Source organism: Linepithema humile, chromosome 6 (genome assembly GCF_040581485.1).
Source record: "Linepithema humile isolate Giens D197 chromosome 6, Lhum_UNIL_v1.0, whole genome shotgun sequence".
In the NCBI taxonomy this organism is placed as follows: domain Eukaryota; kingdom Metazoa; phylum Arthropoda; class Insecta; order Hymenoptera; family Formicidae; genus Linepithema; species Linepithema humile.
The window spans coordinates 277,674-298,087 of record NC_090133.1 but is presented as its reverse complement, the minus strand read 5'-3'; the positions used below and the strand labels follow the sequence as shown (position 1 = coordinate 298,087).

Here is a 20,414-nt window from a genome sequence, read left to right as displayed (position 1 = left end):
TTTAGCATTGCTTTCAAAAATAAACATTTATTTCAAAATTAATGCTTACCATTAATCCTGTATCCTAAAACTAAGGTCTTTATCTTAAACACCGAACCGTGTTTAGGTGTTGTCTTAAGATTTCTTATGGATTTACTGCATTATTAAGTTGTGTACAATTTTGTATAGTACCGTAACGGGCTTTCCAGCGAATCCATACGCTGGACGATTCACAAAAATCACATGATACCATATACGCATATTTTAAACTTTGCAGAGATCAAAATTTGAAAGATCCAAGGATCGATAGATGAAAGAATTCGAAGGCTCTCAACGAAAATCAAAGGACCGCAAAGTCCAATCATTGGACTATCATTCAATTTCCCCAGATTCGATAATATCAAGACTCTGAAATCCAAAGATTGAGAGATGCGAACCCAGTATAATATACGAGAGAATTCCACAGTCTACAGATCCCAAGATCCAAACTGGAAAAACTGGAAAAACTGGAAAATCCAAAAACCTAGGGGATCTATAGATCCTTAAGAATTAAATATCCGAAAGTATATAACGCCTTATATTCTAAATGCAACACATCTCAACGTGTACATACCTAAATTGATTCGACGAGCAAAATCATGTATACAAAACTTAGTTGCGCGTTATTTCTCATACCACCAAACACATTTTTTTTTTTTTTCGACAGTTCTCACTCTCTCCAGTATTTCGATAAAGAGTAAAATGATAGTACCGCTAAGTGATGATATCACATTTATGGTTCGGAGTAATGCGCTATCGAAGACACTCTCTTAAACAGCGTCCTTTGTGGATTGTACCAGTTCTCCAAATGACGTTTCCAGACATTGTCGCAGCTCCGCATAACTTACCACGAGAACACTCTGCTCATCTCGAGACATGAGGCATATCTGTAATATAATTTTCCAATTATATCTCATGTTACAAATATATATAATATTACAATGCAAAATGGTTACAAGGTAGGTAGGTGAGTTTTAACCTTGTCCTGCGAGCCCGAGTCAAGCTTGTTTAAACAAGCCACGACGTGCGCTAGATCCAGCCAGGGTCTTCCGTCAGCTGTTACTTGATGAAACACATAGTCCCTAAACAATTTGAGCATGTAACGATCGCCTGTCTCTGCCCACGTGGGTTCCATATTAAGCTCTGGCCTCTCGTTGATGGTTGCTAGCTTCACCAGCAATTTGAACAATCGTCCATTCTCCAGTTCTTTGGCGAGTTCATTTTCCAATACGTCCAAGCGCAACTGAGCATTATCCAGCTGTGTGTAAAATCGCGCACCAATCATCGGCATGAGATCCGTGACGCTTTTGCGGGGTTGATCCGACAGCAAGTACCTAAAGATTGCAGTCTCATTGATTGATGTTACGAAGAACACTTCTTTTGTCGTTCTCTCATTGCGACTACTGCGCGTTATATAATTATCTAACTGGCTAATTAAAGTTGTAACATAATATCACCACACGTGCGTTATCGACAGTGGAAAAGATTAAGAGTTTTCAATTAGGCAATGTTGTTACGACGTAGTTTCAGAATCGAATCATACATTTTTACTTACAGAATAAGATTTCGGAGGTCAGTGGAGTAGGAACGTGTAATCAGATCGAGAGAGGCTGGCATATTGTCGCGGTGGACAGCGATAAGACTTCGACATGCCAATGCCAAGACCAACTTGCCGAGTGCCACTAAATCCTCCTGCTGATAATGTGGGATAAGGGTGAGCGGATTTGCCGCGTTCCCGTCTAGAGTCACTACGTCTGGAATGGCAACGCAACTCAGACGAATTCGCGTTTGCGATGTAAGTAACACCTTAGTGGGGTCTAAGCATCTGTATGCCAGGCCTGCAAAACCGAATAACACCGAGTAACCAAATCATCGTTTTTTAAATATACGTGTCATAAACGTGGCTTGAGGGATTAAAAGAATAAAAGAAAGAAGGGTGGGAGGGGAGAGGGGAGGAGGAAAAGCGGCAAAGCGATGTACCAACCAGCGGCATGAATAACACGAAATGCGGCAGTGAGTTGAATGATGTAACCCCAGATAATACTTTCCGGCAGCATGCTGCTATGCTGCTGCCTCAGAATAGTGTTCTTGGTGTGACTGTAAGGCCGTGGCGCGTTGGGATCCGATGAGAACGGATCGGTGTAACCGTTAAGCTCGGTCGAGGCAAAATGCTTATTCAGCAACGTTTCCGAGGCAGGGTGATAATCATACACGAAAACCATGGCTGAAAAAGAAAAACGAAGAATTAGTGAAATACGATGTAAATATACGAAGGTGAGCGGGATAAGGTACGTGTGTGCTTCTTATGTACGAACAATGATCGCCGAAAGCCTTGGTGGTGAAGACTTCTCTCAGCTGAACCAGATTTGTGTGCGACAGCCGCTTCCACATGTCAACTAATACCATACACTTTGTATTGGCAAGTCGAAAGTCTGCGAGCATCGGGTCCAATGGTATTAAAAACTATCGAAAGAATCATACGGCAATAAAGCTTCAAACTCACCGTGCACACGGCGTAAACAGTATCGCGTGCCTGTCTTGATACTGGTGGCCTTGTACGTGGAAGTTTGATATCCGAGAGCTGTCGAGGCGGGTTTGTGGATCGGCTCTAAAGGACACAACTCGTGATAATTGTCAACTTCGTTCGGTAAGTCGGGAAATCGTACTACATCAGGCTGTGTCAGTGTCAATGCGTTTTTCTGCAGGATATCCAGCCGCAAGTTTTCGTTAACGAAAAAGCTGGGGACAGTTTGAAGAGGAGGTGTAGAAGGGGCGGAGGAGTTATTAGACGACGGTGGCTTCGCCGGTTTTACGGGATGCAGGTGAGAAGGTGTGCCTGGATAGACATAGCCGATCTGCCCCGCCGCCACGTGTCCGATCTGATATGAGACAAAAGAACAGCATGAGAAGATTTCGTCAAACTATTATATTCGCTGCGTTATCTAATTTGGCAAATTTCGTTGGAGACCAAAGTGCACATTGAAAATGTACGTTAAGAATACAAAATAAAAAACCCAAGCCAAAATATGATTAACTTAAAAATTAATTTAAATGTAACGTAGAAATTAAAAATCAATTTTATTTTGTGTCTCACAAAAATTGCAAAATTTGGTGGTTCTAATTCAAATCATAAGATGTTCAACATAATTTATCATTTTACTATAGGATTGTTTTTAATCCTTTTTAATATGTTGCGGATTTCAAAATGTTTTATGTTATATTTTTACAATTAAACAGATTAAGATGTACAACAAGTTTTAATATGAATCAGTGTACATTGGTCGATCCAACTGAATTCAAGATAAATGCAAAAATTTACACTTACAGCCTCGGCACCATCTTCAGCTCCGACTGCATCGCTGGTAGCATTCCCGAAATAAAAGTACGTTGTGCCACCTACGTTCTCCTGTGAATGCGCATAGGAATTGCTAAAGAGATTTGGCGAGCTGCTGTTGCTGCTCGTAAGGCCTCTTCCAGGCACGAATTCGGGGCTGGCAGTTATCTTCTTTTGATCCAAAGAAAGATTGGACAAATGTTTCATCACTGAATTCGTATTCAATCCTATGCTAGAACTTTGGCGATTCTGTTCAAGATAGATTGATTTGTACACAATGATCCAAAATGAAATCTAAGCATTGTCCTTCATGCTAAAGAAAACAATGACTTACCATATAGGTTGCAAGCTTGGACTCCGATGGAACTCCTGGAACTCCGTTTGTTTGAGGAGTGTATCCAACAAACATCGATGGATCCATCGCTTCCTCAACCACTGCATTTACTACTTTCGTTCTTTCCTATCACCCTTGCTCTTTGTATTGTCTTCAATTAAATTCACCAGTCACTCTCTTTTCACACTGATTTTTATACAGACTGCTTTATCTCGATATTTTCCTCTTTCGGCCTTGTGCATGTAAATTCAAGCCAAATTCAGCCTTTTCAACCTGCAAAATATCCTTCAAGATTAAGAATAAAAATCATTCGTGTTTCCATTATAGGATTCGCAGAGCTATACAAGCATACATGAATAAATGTACTTTTAAGCGTGTATTAATGGCCATTTAACAAATGTTTTATAAATCCAGATAAGAACTTTGTGAAATTTTACATAGATTCGATACAGTGGGACAAGTGTGTACATTCACATGTTTATCTCGCAAAACTAAATTTTTTCAAAAAATTAAAGACTTATTTGTTACAAAACGTAAACATAATCATCACACTAGATCTATGATAAATTAACCGGTGGTTTTTCTTCAACAACACAATATTATGCGGAAAAAAAGGAATAAGAAGTTTAAAATGAGTTGCCGAAACGAATGTCCAAAGAGCAGCTGCGTAGCTAGAGTTCAAATGTGAAAAGAGGAGTTCGAATCTAGCAATGGCAGCTGATTTTGACAACAGGCCGACGGGAAAGAAAGGCACCAGCAGCAACGCTTCGACTTGGCGATTGTTGGCGATTGTTGGCGATTATTCAGAGTATTCGGCGACGACAGCGACGACAGCGACTAACGCGAAAGCGGCGCGAGAGAGACGCGCGTATGTCGAGTACGCGAGTGCGCGTCCGGTAGACGCGCGAACGAGACGCGGTTACGTCGAACAGTTTATCGCTAACATAACCATCATTCGGCCGTATCACTGTGCGCTGCCGTGCTGCCGTCGCGGCGTCGCCGTATGTCGGCCGTCTTTCTTTCTCTCTCCCTCTCTCAGTTGCCGCAGCGAATGTAAACGGACAAGCAGACGGATAGACGGACAACCGCTGCTTTTCTCTCCTGCGACCTGCGTGCAGTTGTATATGAGAAACTCTTACAGCGGAGATTTGAGAACCGTGGCTGATCACTGTATCACAGCATGCTTCCATTCAGCTTGGGAGATTAAGTGCCAAAGTACACGATCCGCTCCGTTCGCTCCACCTGATGTGCGTGCGTGCGTGCGTGTTTACGGATACCAGCTTTCCTCCCCTTTGCTCCCCTTTCTCGAACTTCCTTTCTTTCTCTCTCTGTATATATATCACCCACCGCTATCCAGATCGCGGTTTCCCCCTGCTCCTCCAGCGCCGCCTGCCACCCTCGTGATCGTCCCCCTTCCTTCTCGCGAAAGCGCGCGCTCCCGCCGGCCATCGCGCGCAGTTGGCCTTCGATCGCAGCTGTCTCGCGGCGGCTTGCAGGAGAATGGCAACTGTGTCTCGTTCACAGCGCGATTGTTTGAAACATTCATTTGGGATGTCAAATTGTAACTGTATGAAATTAAACAACGAATAAATGTTTTCAATTTCTTTTTCTTCATCGATCGATAATCTTTAAGTTTAATTTTGATATTTGATAATGATACAAGTTTAATTAATACTTGTAACAAAAATTAACTTTATCGTATATTTAATCGATAAACATTTCTCATTTTTTATCAATGCCGACAAATCAAATAACTCGGAAAACATTTAATAATCATTTTTAATCGTTTGAATCAATTATGATGGTTAAATAAAGTAAAACAATAAATATAAATGTGATTCATTTTTACTAATTTGTTGAATATCGATTTACATATGTATGCGCATGAGCAAAGCTCGTGATTGAGCCCAAGTGAAAAGAATACAACATATTGTAAGTCAAGTTTCTAATAATATTAATATTAATATTAATTATATTAGTAATACATTATTATATTAATATTATTAGAATATTATTATATTTAATATCGATATTATTATTTTTTTCCCTGTATTTATCTATGATAATATACAATTAAAGGCATATTTCGGAAAAAAATATGATTTTAACAATAAGATAAAAATTTTACCAACTACGAAGAAGGAGAAAAGGATTAACTGGTGTATGTAGAGAGTACTTTCACGAGAACATCGGTGCTCTGTATGCCGAATTAGTTTTGTCCAGAAATATTGTCCAATATTTCTCTTATCCAATGTGATACTGCCATAATGTGTTATCTGCAAAGTTTCTTTTTATCATTTCGCGTATTTATGTTATTAAATTTGCATGGATATAAGTTCACATTCTAGTATGTACATAATTCAGGAGAAAAAAATAACGCTTTACCGTGTCAAGTTGTACACGAGTGTCTACTTGCGAGGATATAAATATATTAATAAAATTAAGTAAAATTGACACTATATACACATACCTAGTGGAATTTATTTCCTTACAACGGATGGTATTAAATAAAGATTGTATCATGCCAGAATACATCTCTCTCACAGAACCAAGGTACGAGATCTCGTCTCCTATGATGCGTGTGTATGCACAATATTTTGTGTTTGTAATAATTAAAGATTAACAGCTACAAATTTTAGTGGAAAAATCACAAAGATTAATTACAGATAATAAATTCTAAATATTCATAATTTTTTGAACAAGAATTCAGATCTTTGTGAAAGATTAACTCAAATAGCTAAAGCAATCTATGAATATGTAAATATGTAATTATTTATACTTTCAATCAGAGATTGAAAATGATTTGTGACCTTGAATATTAACCTGAAATGGATAAAAAAAACCGCGATTAAATTTATCAGTTATGTCACATTTGTAGAACAAAAGGAAAAATATTTGACGAGGGATTAGTGAACAATATAAATGTTAAATAATTTAGATGACGTTACGTGCACGTGAGAGATTACCACAGGCGAAGATTATGTTACATTTATATCACTCTTCTATCTGTCACAGAGTCAGTACACGATAACATACTCGGGACAAATAATGATGTTCACACGTTTGCGAATCTCGCCAAATTATCAAACCTGTGTTTCACTGCCGGAATGATGTTTCCGATGTTTTCGATATTTTTTATGGTTTCTGTACGGTATCTGCGAATTCGTCATTGTATGTTGATGTAACAAAGGATGCTGCGGTGGCGTAAGATGACCAAGATGATGAATCTGGTGAGGTACGGAGCCGGTGGTGCCGCCGGCGTTGTAACAATGCACAACGGATGGCAATGGAGGGCATTTGTGTGGCGATTGCTTGCAGTGCAGTAGTTTACGATACATACTTGTTACTTCTGGCCACCAAATGCACGCGGCGGTTATGACGCCAGTGCCGAGAGTTATCACTAATCGCAGCACGAAGAATTGCAGCAGAGGTCGAGCGGGCGCGCGCGGCGCCGTCGATGGTTCCGGCGCTCGAAGCCACGTTTCTCTACCCCACCATTCGTAGAAGGTCGTGCTGGTGATGCAGATCATCAGTCCAGCATAAAGACAACTAAATATGCCTACGCGCGTTAACAGCTGCTTTTGCCGCCGGTAAATTTTCACCGGAGACAATTTGCCGGGCGCTTCCCGTTGCTGACGAGTTAAAGGATTCGTGTGAGACGCTGTTAACGCCGACGTCGCTGTAGTCAACGACGTTGATGTTGGCGTCACCGTCGGACGTCGTGGTAACGCCAACGACGCCAAGCCGACCAACAAAAACGTCGTCCCGAACGACAAATAGACGAATTGTGGCGCTAACACCAATACAAGTAGAGAATGCGTATTTTGCTGGCCGACGAAACAACTTGCTAGAACAAAAAAAGAAAAAGAATACAAATTGATACAAATTATTTCCAAAACACATTTAAATTTGTTTATTTTATTGTTACGCGACACATGGTCGTGTCTTGTATTAAATCATGCGCAGCAGACTGCGAGATTATATTACGATAATGTAAAATGTAAAGTTCTAGAAATCTAATTTATAAAAAAAAGGCGAGAGCGATAAATCCTACCAAGATCTCTTGTGCAAAGATTCTCGAGTTTTTCAAATACTTAACTCTTATCGGCGAACAGTGACAAGTTGCGGAGCAAGTTTGAAAATATTTGCATTGAATGTCGTCTGTTAGAAAAGACACAGAAAGAGAGAGAGAGAGAGAGAGAGAGAGAGAGAGAAAAAGCGAAGAAAGAATCTCGAACTAATCGTGCTCGTTTCTTTGTGCGCGCAAATGGCTTCGTAACTTCTCAAACCACCAGCAAATTGACTCGATTGCTTATAAAAGTATGCAAATTCAGCGAGCATCATAATGCAGTCCTTGAATAATTTATTTGATATTTTTTTAATTTCTGATGTAATCAGTATTCATTTTTTCAGGCTATATTCAGACTTAGTGCACAAAAAAAAACTACGGAAAACTTCTTTTGCAAACAACAAGCCCATGTAGGATAGTGTAATTACAGAATAGGTTTAATAGTAATAGAGATGACATTTCTTAATTTTATTTCATAATTAATATCTCTAATTCACTGTACTGTAATAATTTATATTTTATAATCCCTATGTCAAGAATAAATATAATGATGATAACAGTGAACGAAGGTTGCGTCGTTGCGTGCTGCATGGACCGGTCATTTAATTCCAAGATACTAATCTCGGTTGACCGCCTTCTTACATTATCGAGAACATAAACACGAAAGAAAACGGCGCGTAAAATACTCTCAGCTGGATCGCGCGAATTATGATGGGTGAAGAGAAAAGAACAATAGCAGATGGGGATAAAAACAGATCAGTGCAGAGATAAGTAAGAATAAAAAAACTTTGATCAAAAACTGTAAAAGATTTGCGCGAGTAAACCCGATCCCACAATTCTAACTACGCCAATGAAAGAACCTCATAAAACAAACGGCATAACGAGGCGTGACCGTAAAACCTTCTGGGCACTCTTCTTACTGACCAGCGCGAATTCTAATATCGCCTGTTATGGACTCGCGGCCATATACTGGCTCTACGCAATCTCGAAAATTCGATTACTTTAACTATAACTTTAATTGTTAAGAAATGAAAAATGCTTCAAGATAGAAAATTATTTTCATAAAAGGAACCGATTAAATTTAAACAAAGATTTATAATATTACAATATTCGCGAGATTTCCTAGGATAATGAATTCAAATCTACAGTTACATTTTAGACTTTGGAATCGGGAATCCAATGTAGTAATTAGAAATTTGAACAATAGATTTTATATGAAATTTTGCCACAATTTTAAAAATTTCTACTTCAAAAATTAAGATGTTAAAATGAAAATTTTATAATTTAAAAATGAAATTGAAAAAGAATTATATAATTTAACTTGTATGCATGCAAAGTAACAGAAATGCTTGGAAAAATGTTCCTGATAATTTCGTAATTTCCTACAATCTGTTCTGTGCATTCGACAGAACTTACCGGTTAATTCGTCAGCATCGACGTCTCTTGTGACCAGCACAGCGATAGTGTGTGCGGCGGGGAGTCCCCAAGCCGCGACGGCGGTGACGGTTGAAAATCCTTGCTGCAATCCAAAGTTATCCTCCTTGCAGTTGCCGGCTCTCAATCTTGTCCATTTTCTGGTCATTATGCACCACCACGCGCATATCACGACCCACCTGTAATTGACAATCATATCGAATAACATCAAGAAATTCTTAGTTAACTCTGCAGAAATGATTCGTTAGACTCGATTCTGTAGTAAGAAAAACTAAAATACAAAGATATAAAGAAATGAAAAATCGACGGATGAAAATTCTTACTAATATTGCGGAATAAACGGAGTCTGAAATTAAAACAATAGCAAAATTGCACACATGTTAATATTAAAAAATAAAATTAATTATACGTTAGTATGTAAAGAATTTTTTTTATGAAAGAACAAGTAATCATAAACTTGCACAATTATTACCTTTATCATTATTTCTTATGTATCTTCCTTCATATTTGTTACTTTAATATTTATATATTTTATTTCATTATTGTTCTTATCATGTATGTTAGAGGATATCATTGCGTTTAAATAAAGGGAGCTTACAGTTACGAATAAAAAAGCAGGAAGAGCACAAGAGAGAAGCAATCACGCAATATGCATGGGGTGACGCGTAAGTCGACTGAGTGTGTGCGTTGTGCCTCGTTTAACCATTCGCGTTTGCTTTTCGATCTTGTCCAAGACTCGCGTGATTAATTAGTTGGCTTTTCACTGCAACCACTTTCTCGACAGACTGGTTGCCGGAGAGAAACATGATTACACTTGGCTCGCGATGCTACGTGAATTAAGTTTCATATGCGTGTACAGGATGTTAGCTGCAAAGACTAAAGGTATACATTCGTTCTGTTTCTCACGCAACCAGCATTCACACATGGATCATTGTTCATTGCGGGCAATGAAATGATTCTCGGCAAGTCCCGATAAATCTCTATTTTTTTGTTTCTTCAAAAATGATTATAAGATATATTATGTAACGTAATATAGAGAAAATTTTTTGTTTGATGTTTTCCACCTAGCGACATCAATCAGCACGATTAATGCAATTGCGAGGAGCAACGAGCTCAATCTCATCAAATTGTGTGTAATAAAACTTATTAATCGCGATACGAAAAATTTCTTTCTCTTCTGTCGATACACGGCTGAGAGTGGTCAGCTGCTTGCAGTTTCTATATAACTCTCGGACTCTCCGAAGACACGGGATGGGAAGAGGGAAAGAGAGGGGAGAGGGAGAGAGAGAAGGAGAGGGAGAGGGAGAGAGAGAGAGACAGAGAGAGACAGACTACCTAATGACTCGCTAACTAACAAAACAAACAAGAGATAGCTAGTGCCTCTTTCATCTCATCTCGCTGATTATATACCCTACGGGGGCCCCCTTTACATGATGATGCCCCCTCTTGAGAGTTCCTCCCTAATTCCACTTCGTCTTCTTCTTTCTCTTCCTCTCTCCGTCTCTCCCCCCCCCCCTCTCTCTCTCTCTTTTCGTCACGCTTCGTCTTCTTTCATGATGAATTCAGAAAAGTTGACTATAGTGTTGGTGCATCCGGCCAATTGCATGGAAGAATCTATTTGCACACGCGAAATTGTGGTCCTATTTTAACGTTTTTAAAAATAGTTTGTCATGTGATATGGAAATAAGAATTAATAAAAGCGCGGTTGTTGAAACGCAACAACTATGAACTATTATTAAACAAGATACAACGAATGTTTCAGCCGTAATTCCGGGCCCTCTTCGTTTGAGAAAGGCAAAGAAAACAACGAAAGATACAAATTACATAGATAAAAAATTAAAGTTTAAAAATAAATTTATTAAACAGAACAGACTGGACTTACGAACACGCAGCATCTCTACCGAATCGAAATCTTATTTTCGCCTTGTTTTCACTTGTACTATTACGATTTTTGCTACGGTGAAAAAAGAAGACGCGCTCGATATTACCGGTGACTTGTTATCGAGACTTTGCCTCCCTACTTGGCGCGAGCAGAGTTGTCAGTGTGAAGAAACTCTTATCTCGGATAAATTATCGAGAAATTCTCGAATTCGGGTTTTTAAAGCCTAAGGCCCGGCCAAGCACCGAAAAGGAGATGATGGATCAGCTCTTTCCTCGAGCCCCTTCTTTTAACTTGTCCTTTTTTCCCTCGTTTCTGAGACGGCCATCAAACCCAAAGGAGCAGAAAGAGCATGGAGGACACGAAAGAAGGAGGGAGAGAAAAGAGAGAAACGAAAGCATAAAACTGCTGGACTACCTCTACCTGCCAAGGCTCCACCACAAGGTACTGTGCGATCCTCTCTGTCAATGGCGTAGCATCGTCGATTATCGATTCAATTCTTTAAAAGTGAAAGGATTTAACAAGGGTTGTTAAAATTTTAACAACTTTTTGTCATATTTTAGCAATGTGTTGACAAGCTAGCTGCGAGATGTTACGCTGCATAGGGAAAAACGTCACAAGTTTAGATTCTTTTATCTGACTGAAAGATCTTTCGGCTTTGAATTCGTCGCTTTTCGCGTAAGCTTGACAGTATATGGAGGAATAGAGTGGGGAGGAAGGTCGTAGAAAGCGAGAGACAGGACAATGCGCGACGGAAGCTGCGAGAGGTTCTATGGGTCCATGGTACATGGCTTCATAGCTCCGTGTCCACAATGTTTATCGGCTCTTTCGATGTAAATTATGACCATACGCTATTACGGTTCGCTACACCACAGTGCGCGCAAAAGTTATCCCCGAAGTTACCTCTGAATCCAAAATCGGATCCTTGACCAGAGTTGGGAATAATATTTGCGCGTAAATTTCAATGGACTACATCTATGCGTATGTACAATGTGAAACTATTTCTATCACATAACTTGTGTGTGTGTGTGTGTGTGTGTGTGTGTGTGTGTGTGTGTGTGTGTGTGTGTGTGTGTGTGTGTGTGTGTGTGTGTGTGTGTGTGTGTGTGTGTGTGTGTGTGTGTAAACGATTTATAATTCATGAAATGCAATTTGGTACTTTTGTCGGATTTTATAGATATTTGAATATATTTTTTCAAGCTTCCTCATGAATACGTAACAAAAAAGCTTGTGTTTTATTTTAGAAGCAACATCTTCAACATCTTTTAATAAATTTCAACACAGCTTGTACACATTATTCAAATGCATTTAACGCGGCAAACATTTGTATTTTTATATTAATTTATTTATATAAAAATATATTTGATATCTAATCGAAAAAGGTCTATTATAATATAATGAAATGTTCGAAATCGCAAAATTTATTTGCACAGTCGCGATCGCAAATTGCATCCATGCATTGTGAATCATTGTGCTCTGCGCTTGGTTCGAAACCAAAGGTTGCTTCCTCCACTTCCTCGTCTCTCTATCCGTTCTGCTTTTCTCGCGCTTTTTCTCTCCCTCTCATAGCCGCTTGCTTTCTCTAAGGTGGAATGCCATTGACTCCATGCATATCTGGCAACAAGATTCCTCTCGACTCACCTCATATACCGAGTAGTCCTCGTTTATCCGAAGACCGAAAAAATCTTGAAAAAAATATTGAAAGAAATTGCGATAGATAGTAAGATTCTGAGAAACCTGTGGAGGCTTTAATTTAGATATTAAAAAATCGAAAAATTCTTAAATCGAGTTTACAAAGATCAAAGATTCGGTGAAAATGTGAATAAAGATCGTCAAACAATTGTGTACAAAATTGTGTTTCGTTTTTCATAATCTTGAAATCATAAAATTGCAATATTTCTCTTTTAGCGTAGAGTACTATAATCTTTCATCTAAAAAGTACACCGCCAAGATATTTTTTATAAGATACACAATGATATTTGTGTGTCTTAAATCTTGGAGATAGAAATTTGTGTTATGTAATGCATAAATAACGCATAATCAGTATATTATCGGAGCAACTGTAGATGGACATGATTATTATTTTGTTTACGCCACCCGTTAGATCCGTTAAAAAGAGCCTCTCAGAATAAACGGGACGAGATAAGAGTCAAAGGCTCGTTAGCGGCACGAGGGGAGTCAACACTGTTGCCAGATTGTTATCCCTACCTTCGACAATGCAGTCTCACCACCGCAAGGCGAGTGCAACAAGCCAGCAACCGACACACAACTTGGAAACAATCGAAATATGTTACATGTGTACATTCTTCGATTCTCCTAGTTAGGTAATTGAAATCAAGTAGCGCGTGTGCTAAACATCAATAATATCTTGCACTTCTAGTTTATGATTTTTCCCTTCAATGTAACTTTGTAATTCATTAATCAATTAACAATTTATTTGAATCTGGATTTTTTCTGTTAACAATCACGCACAATTACGCACGAATGTCTAGAAGCAACGTGTTTCACACGAAAATGTCTAATCACAATTATCACAAGAGACATTAACGAAGCCGAGATAAATTGACGTCCTGCGCTAGTTATAAATACATGCAGTAAAGAAAAAGATTACAAGTTGTGATCGTTACTGAAACGGTAGTTTATAATCATACACACATCGCGCCTTAAAAGGAAGGAAAAAGAAAACAAATAACTCACCATGCAATTGCGGCGAATCCGAAATAATAAAGTAGTAGAAAAACGACGGCGCAGTAAGGATTAGCTAAACCATCCTGCGTGAGGTACTGTTGCTGTTGTTCTTGTTGTTGTTGTTGTTGTTGTTGTTGCTGCTGCTGCTGCTGCTGCTGGGCCAAGGCAATCTGATCTTGTGGGTGCAACGGAATTACGGGTGTACAGGCGACGTTCAGCCGGCCAGCGGCCAATCGAATCACATAGCCAATTGCTACTACCGTGTGGCAGATCATCAGGCAGATTATTGCACGCTCTGAAAAGTAAAAATTATCTTTTAGAACGATTTAATTCTTCTTCGACAATTTAAGAATGTTTAGCTCACATACTTCAAAATATTGTCATAAAAATTTCATAATTTTATTATATTTATTCAAAACTCAGATATTCTCTGATCAATTTGAAAGCTATTTAATTTTTACCTTTATATTAATTCCTATAGAAAATTATGTATTGTATCACTTATTCACAAGATTTAAATTTTTTATAAATATTAATAAAACTCTAATATTTACGCCCTAAATTTGCATTTATTTATCAGTTTGAAAGTTATTTAGTTAAAATGGCATTAAAACATAATAATTACTCGAAACAATTTATTTTGACATGTACAATTTTATAATTATTCATTATATTTTTGGGGGGTTTAACTTTATGAAATATTCTCAACCAAAATATTTTTTCTCTTAATCTTTATCATAGAATTGGGAAAAAAATATTAAAATTACAAACATTTTCCCTAACATTAAAATGGTAGTTTCAAATACTGTAATTTTCTCACAAATTTAAATGTTATTTATTTAATGTTTTTTTTTAATAAAATAAGAAAGAAATTATTAACTAATACATTTTGAAGAATTGTTTTCGCTAGTTTTGGAAATTGCGCTAAACAGCATTTGGAAAAACTGAGCAAATAGATCGCTATACAAGGGAAAGTGATTTCACTGAGCGAATGAATGTATGAGAGGAAGAAAGCTCTGGAAAAATCTCAGAATTCAAGGTAAAACAGAAAATAACGTGCTAATTCCTTCGTCCTTTTATGCGGAAATATTTCCATTCGGTAGAGAAATCTGAAACTTTACCTGCAGTGGTGTTCAGTGCAGACCGTTTACATGGTTTTAAAAGCGTCAGAATGGCAATCACGACAGAGATGAGGCACGCCGATGCGAATATGGTCATCCAGGCCTCTGTAAGCTTCTTGTCCTTTTGGGACCACAAAATATCAGCGTCGCAAGCAGCAGCGCATCTTCCCGAACGATTCAAGAAGATGTACAATCCAGACTTGGCATACCAGGAACAGCCCCAGGGTCCGTTGCCGGCACTCATCGTCTGAAAAGGCTAGAAGAAGATAATATATACGTAAAAGCTGCAGTTCGACCTTTGGCTCGTTGATTATTTAATCCTTTATCTATTAAGAAATAAAAATGCATCATTAGCAAAAATAATTTCTATAAAAAACATTCAATTAAAAAATTGTATATTTTTATAGTTTTTGTTTTTGGAATGCTGAATTCTAAAGTCAAAATTTTGGAATTTTAAATCATGAACTTGGTGTAACAATTACAAATTCGAATAATAAATTTTATATGAAACTTTTCGAGGAAACTTTAGCAATCTTTCAATTAAAATATGATTAAGTTTACATAAAGTTGTTCACACATATTGTTGAAGCATGATATGTAGAGTTTTAGAACAATTAATTTTATTTTGTGTTTCGTAAAAATAATGTTGGAAAATAAAATAATTTTTCAAATTTGTATCTGCTGCATTAAATCGGTCATATCAATTTTGAAATATTTTACCAACTGTTCATTCGTTTCGCAATTCTAAGAATTGGTGAATTAACATTTAAAGAGGTAATTAATTAAATTTATCATTAAACACCTGGATTGGATTAGCTGGTCCAGGCTCGCCCGGACCTTCCATGCACATGTGCTGATGATTATTTTCTGGCGGAAACTTGGAGCAGTTCAATGCAGCGGGCCAAGGAAAGCCGAATCCTTGAAGAACCGGAAAGCAACGGGCTCGCACTTGCTCGCACAGACTCCGGCAAGGCCCTATAGGGGCAGGGACTTTTTCCGTGCACATCGGTGCGTAAACCGAGCATAGGAACAGATGTAATTGCGCGCTGCAATCAATTACAAACATTATTTTCTACAAAGATGTAAAGAGAATGGAAAAATCTATAATAAAAATTTAAATAAACATTGCTATAATTATTCAAATTTAATCGAATAATCTGGAAAAAGAACAACAAAAGTAAGTTAAAAAGTAAGGGCACATTTAAGAAATCAAACTCTTTAATACTAGTTACAGAATTAAAATGTAGGTTATTTTCAAGGCTTTTTTTTTAAGTTAAGAAAGCCCATTTTGACTATTCTTCTCAAATTAATAAGTTTGTTACTTAATATAGAAAATATAATGAAAAATAATAATTATAATAATAGAATAAAATAAGTTTAGTGAAATTATTTTAAATAATTATGTTGTATGCGGATAAAATTTGCAACTTTGTAAAGATAAAGATAGTAAAACTTTTAACACAAAATAAATATATATCTTCATATATAAAATTTCAATCTACACTGTGTATAGCTTTACGAAAAATGTAAGCAATGTGATTAACGAACGAAATGTGAAAATAATATAAAAATATTATTCTGTCACATTTTTTCTTGCTAAATAATTTGATGAACAAATTATGAGAAACTGTTCTTTTCTAAATAATAGACTTGTGCAGGATAGTGTATTGCTATTATGAACGACATGTACAATAGTGCATTTACCTGCATCCATATTGAATAAGTGGACTGAATGTTTGTAAAGTAAAATCGGCATCGCCTTGGATCTCGTTACCGACCAGATTCGGCATGACAGTAACGTTGTAGCCAAGGCCGCGACACATTTCGATTCTGATCGGTTCGCAGGCGCCGTGCGCGCACCATATCGCACGCACTAACATCAACAATAAAATCCAACGCATTTTTCGCGCGAAACGTTTCGCACAAATCACGTTATTTCGAATTTTGCGTTATATGTGCCACCCGCCGTCGATCGATTGATGTACTAATACATTGGTCGTACATCATGCGGAAGTTTCAACTTTAAACTCTCTGAAAAGGCAGAGAAAAAGTAACAATGTATGTATGTATGTATGTATGTATGTATGTATGTATGTATGTATGTATGTATGTATGTATGTATGTATGTATGTATGTATGTATGTATGTATGTATGTATGTATGTATGTATGTATGTATGTATGTATGTATGTATGTATGTATGTATGTATGTATGTATGTATGTATGTATGTGTATGTATATATATATATATATGTTTCATGTAAATTTGCTTAATCTGATTTTAATTAAAACTGAACAAAAGAGGATATATATATTAAGGAGATTTTACAAGACGTGCAAAAAAATTTAATACGAAAATTTTCCAAGAAAAAAAGGCTCAAAAATGTTTAAAGTTAAATATACACTCAAAGTTTGATTAAGAGACATGTGAAGACATACCTCATTGAATTAACAAAGATTTGATTCTACCCTTTATCAGAGCCGGAACTTCTCCTTTTTCTTAATTACGGTCCTGTCCCAGCTCTATTTAGAGTCGTCAAATCTGATCTTGAACCTAACCGAATGAGCAATTTAATTAATTTGATCACACAAACTGCACTCGTTACAACTTGAATTTCACTATGAATTTTTTTGAACTTTCTACTAAATAATAATGTTTGTTTTAATCAACCTGATCATATTTTTTCCGGAAAATAAGTAATTTGCAAATCATTTGTACGAATGCACTCACGCACTATATACGCATGCAGAGAGAGGCGCTAATACTGATTGAAACTAATGAAATCAACCGCAATCAGATGTGACACGTGACACGCACGCTGTCGTTTCGAAACAAAGTGCGGGAGGGTAAAACTCTCGTTTAAGCGCAGTTTAACATCTGAATTGATCACAAAAATAACCGTATAATGGATCGAATTTTCACACAGAAACATCGTATGCCATCTTTTCAGTTCAGTGCGTATCGTTAATCGTAACAGGCGATTATTATAGCAATTTATGGGAGAATCATCGCGAAAGTTAAGTCAAATTGAACAAATAACTCTTCCCACCGAAGGACTTCGTACGACTAAACGCTGCCTCACTGTTGCTCTCACCATGGCTCACCATGATCATGCCCTAGCGCCCCTAGCGTTGCTGTTTATCCCCACTTGTGTGCGTTTTTACAGGGCCTTCTGGTTTCCACTCCCCACGAGGATTTCCGTTATGCTCGTATTCACGCGATCCACGCCTATCCATGCATACACGCATGCATGTGTGTATCATGTAGCAATCGAGTTGAGTTGAGATCGATCGATTAAATCAATCGATTATACTCTGCGCTTGACGTCGAATTTCTCTCTAAAAAAAAGTAACAAAAAACTTTAAAGACTAACCTTTTTACTTATTTTATTTACTTTTACGATTTTATTTGAAATATAATAACAAAATATAGAAAATAAATCTATTTTTGTATCAGAGGAGGTTAGGCTCCCTATTTGTTATAAATTTCTATCGTTTCGACTGTGTAAGTGTAATTACCTTCTATAAGATCTATCGACGGGATTCGGAGGAACGAAGGAGCACAGCAATCACGTTCTCATTATCATATCCCGATGTTTAACAGCAGTTAAGACTGCTTTTATGGGCTGTATTTTCTTGATATCATTGAGGACCCTCACAGTTCTTGAATTCCTCTCTTACTCTCTTACTCGTTTCTCATTTCGTTCTTTTATTGGCTCTTCGCGCTTTCTCTTTGGTTGTCTGGTGTGTTTCAATATTTATCGCAGAGTAAATGTCTTTTCTTTTCTTACCCACCTACCTACCTATCTCGAGAGCAGAGCAAGAAATTTATTAGTACAAACCATGCAAACAATTGCATCCGTTATCTTTTCTTGAAGAAAGATCGATACATGCTTGTAAATCTATCAATATAGAATGGAAGTTATACTGCATCGGAATATAACAAGTGACTAGCGGTGGACATTTCGATGCTTTCTATTCCAAATGCCTTTTATTTTTAAGTTGTTTGTACATTATTGTAACAACTTTATCGCAAGCGTAAATATTTTTTCATTGTCTTTGAAACGCGTAGTTTTATTTAAAAAACCAAAAAAAAAAAAAAAAAATAAAAAATAAATCCACTTATATATACTATTTTGTATTTAAAAGCAATGTGCAAAATTATACATCCGTCATGGCTTTGCAATAGCATTAAAAAAGAAGATCTTCATCCGTGTCATCGAATATATTTGAATGTCGAATCAATTTATGAGATTTGCCGTTACGTCGTTGCATCTTCCACTGTTGTATCTTTTTTAGGCGATAGAATTCCTCTCGCTCGTACTCGTCGAGTTCGGTAACGATATACGCGAGCGTTCTTTCCAACTGGGGTATAATGATATGTCGGAGAGCGTTTACGCGACGACTAGTCGCCTTGATTACCCGGTCGAGAGTTTGAAAATTGTACTGTAACGACGCCAATTCGACGAGTAACTCGATCGCTTTCCCATAATTCTTCTTTAATTTCGTTATCTGCTAACGTATTCAGTAGCGCAATATAATTCATTGTAGTTATAGAAACAAAAGTTGCAATGATAAATTAAAACAATTATTGCATTTTTATTATACAGTATTATTTGCTAGGCACCGTTAATGCTTTACACTTCCAACTTGGGATTTTTTTCTTTGAACTCAGCTGAAAAATTAATCAATCAACTTTTTAATCAATTGACAAGCTATTAGTAGTTAGTTATAAATTTCTTAATTAATAGTTATTATATAGGATATCTAGACACAATATGTTCAACATGTGAAAATGTCTAACTGAAAATAAGTATAAGTATAAATATAAGTCTGTATACGTAATTTTTTAACCAACTAACACACACACAAAGCTATTTGAATAGACTTAGATTTTTACTTAATAATTGTTATGCATGAATGTCCAAACATAATACGTTTAGTCTGAAAATACCTAACCTAACCAGAAGTATAAGGCATTAATGACGCCGTTAACAACATGGTGATCACCTGTTGACCGCCCCTGGCTAGTCCGGCGAGTTCGAAGGGATCTGCGCTGCTACAGAAAGGCTCGTAAATCCACAGTCGAATGCCGCCGATGATCTCTTGTCTGGATCGAATTCTTATTTTGGCTTTATTGACCGTCTGTAGGACCAGTTTGTTTATACCACCTGTCGCATAATTTACCTCGGCCAACGAAAAGACCGCGTTCCTCATCACTTCGCCAAGCTGTAATTTGTTTTCGAGTAGATGCAATAGAATTGTGCGGAATCGGATTAAGAGACCATCGACCCTCTTTTCGAGCAAATCACGACCTCTGCGTGCGCAATTCAAGCGACATTTTACGTTCGTGTATGAACTGAATGTCGGGAAGATTGCCAATCTATCTACGACCTCCATGATTGTCCCGGACCGATTATACCTTTTCATGACAAGAAGCAGCAGCTTCACGATATTGATTGTGAATCATTCCTCGCATTTTTATTTTACCTAACAAGAAAAAAATATGTGTGTATGTCAGTATGTATGTATGTAT

At 37.2% G+C, this 20,414-nt stretch overlaps 3 protein-coding genes and 2 long non-coding RNA genes across 15 annotated transcripts; 2 read left to right on the top strand and 3 right to left on the bottom strand.

Annotated features, from left to right (window-relative positions):
• Nucleotides 1-4,599, bottom strand: PAN3 (Poly(A) specific ribonuclease subunit PAN3). 6 transcript variants are annotated; one of them, XM_012373301.2, is made up of 9 exons: nucleotides 4,259-4,599; nucleotides 3,687-3,959; nucleotides 3,344-3,601; nucleotides 2,522-2,897; nucleotides 2,334-2,450; nucleotides 2,003-2,242; nucleotides 1,574-1,856; nucleotides 998-1,352; nucleotides 1-905 (listed from the first exon to the last, which is right to left on the bottom strand). In XM_012373301.2, exons 2-9 carry the CDS (start codon nucleotides 3,771-3,773, stop codon nucleotides 789-791), a joined length of 1,833 nt encoding a protein of 610 aa, XP_012228724.1. In that variant the 5' UTR covers nucleotides 3,774-3,959; nucleotides 4,259-4,599; the 3' UTR covers nucleotides 1-788. The 6 variants fall into 6 exon arrangements, with proteins under 6 accessions (XP_012228724.1, XP_067213045.1, XP_012228723.1 ...); XM_067356944.1 differs by having other exon boundaries at nucleotides 4,327-4,599; XM_012373300.2 differs by having other exon boundaries at nucleotides 4,441-4,599.
• Nucleotides 4,600-5,515: 916 nt separating this feature from the next.
• Nucleotides 5,516-19,069, bottom strand: LOC105667474 (frizzled-4). Of its 6 annotated transcripts, XM_067356939.1 has the most exons (11): nucleotides 18,398-19,069; nucleotides 17,974-18,217; nucleotides 17,318-17,432; nucleotides 16,582-16,908; nucleotides 15,680-15,923; nucleotides 14,878-15,133; nucleotides 13,766-14,051; nucleotides 9,172-9,368; nucleotides 6,776-7,533; nucleotides 6,157-6,312; nucleotides 5,516-5,962 (listed from the first exon to the last, which is right to left on the bottom strand). In XM_067356939.1, exons 4-10 carry the CDS (start codon nucleotides 16,776-16,778, stop codon nucleotides 6,190-6,192), a joined length of 2,061 nt encoding a protein of 686 aa, XP_067213040.1. In that variant the 5' UTR covers nucleotides 16,779-16,908; nucleotides 17,318-17,432; nucleotides 17,974-18,217; nucleotides 18,398-19,069; the 3' UTR covers nucleotides 5,516-5,962; nucleotides 6,157-6,189. The 6 variants fall into 6 exon arrangements, with proteins under 6 accessions (XP_067213040.1, XP_067213039.1, XP_067213041.1 ...); XM_067356938.1 differs by having other exon boundaries at nucleotides 17,984-18,806; XM_067356940.1 differs by lacking the exons at nucleotides 17,974-18,217; nucleotides 18,398-19,069 and adding an exon at nucleotides 17,550-17,964.
• LOC137000441 (uncharacterized) lies at nucleotides 6,101-8,319 on the top strand. The gene is made up of 2 exons (XR_010890682.1): nucleotides 6,101-6,239; nucleotides 6,702-8,319. It is a non-coding gene; the product is annotated as an uncharacterized lncRNA (long non-coding RNA).
• On the top strand, nucleotides 14,044-15,118 carry LOC137000442 (uncharacterized). Its single transcript, XR_010890683.1, has 2 exons — nucleotides 14,044-14,795; nucleotides 14,860-15,118. It is a non-coding gene; the product is annotated as an uncharacterized lncRNA (long non-coding RNA).
• Nucleotides 18,951-20,387, bottom strand: LOC105667475 (V-type proton ATPase subunit D-like). Its single transcript, XM_012359294.2, has 2 exons — nucleotides 19,889-20,387; nucleotides 18,951-19,390 (listed from the first exon to the last, which is right to left on the bottom strand). The coding sequence occupies exons 1-2, from the start codon at nucleotides 20,306-20,308 to the stop codon at nucleotides 19,070-19,072; spliced, it is 741 nt and encodes a 246-aa protein (XP_012214717.1). The 5' UTR covers nucleotides 20,309-20,387; the 3' UTR covers nucleotides 18,951-19,069.
• Between the last annotated feature and the right edge of the window lie 27 nt (nucleotides 20,388-20,414).

Excerpts from the sequence above, each read along its gene's own strand:
- PAN3 (XM_012373301.2), bottom strand. The coding sequence starts at position 3,773 with ATGGATCCATCGATGTTTGTTGGATACACTCCTCAAACAAACGGAGTT. Across the intron at positions 2,898-3,343 it reads CTGAAGATGGTGCCGAGGCT|ATCGGACACGTGGCGGCGGG; the intron begins GTAAGTGTAAAT and ends GTCTCATATCAG. Across the intron at positions 906-997 it reads ACTCGGGCTCGCAGGACAAG|ATATGCCTCATGTCTCGAGA; the intron begins GTTAAAACTCAC and ends ATTATATTACAG.
- LOC105667474 (XM_067356939.1), bottom strand. The coding sequence starts at position 16,778 with ATGCGTTGGATTTTATTGTTGATGTTAGTGCGTGCGATATGGTGCGCG. Across the intron at positions 14,052-14,877 it reads TGCACTGAACACCACTGCAG|AGCGTGCAATAATCTGCCTG; the intron begins GTAAAGTTTCAG and ends TTTACTTTTCAG. Across the intron at positions 9,369-13,765 it reads GGATTCGCCGCAATTGCATG|GTGGGTCGTGATATGCGCGT; the intron begins GTGAGTTATTTG and ends TGTCAATTACAG.
- LOC105667475 (XM_012359294.2), bottom strand. The coding sequence starts at position 20,308 with ATGAAAAGGTATAATCGGTCCGGGACAATCATGGAGGTCGTAGATAGA. Across the intron at positions 19,391-19,888 it reads TAGCCAGGGGCGGTCAACAG|ATAACGAAATTAAAGAAGAA; the intron begins GTGATCACCATG and ends ATACGTTAGCAG.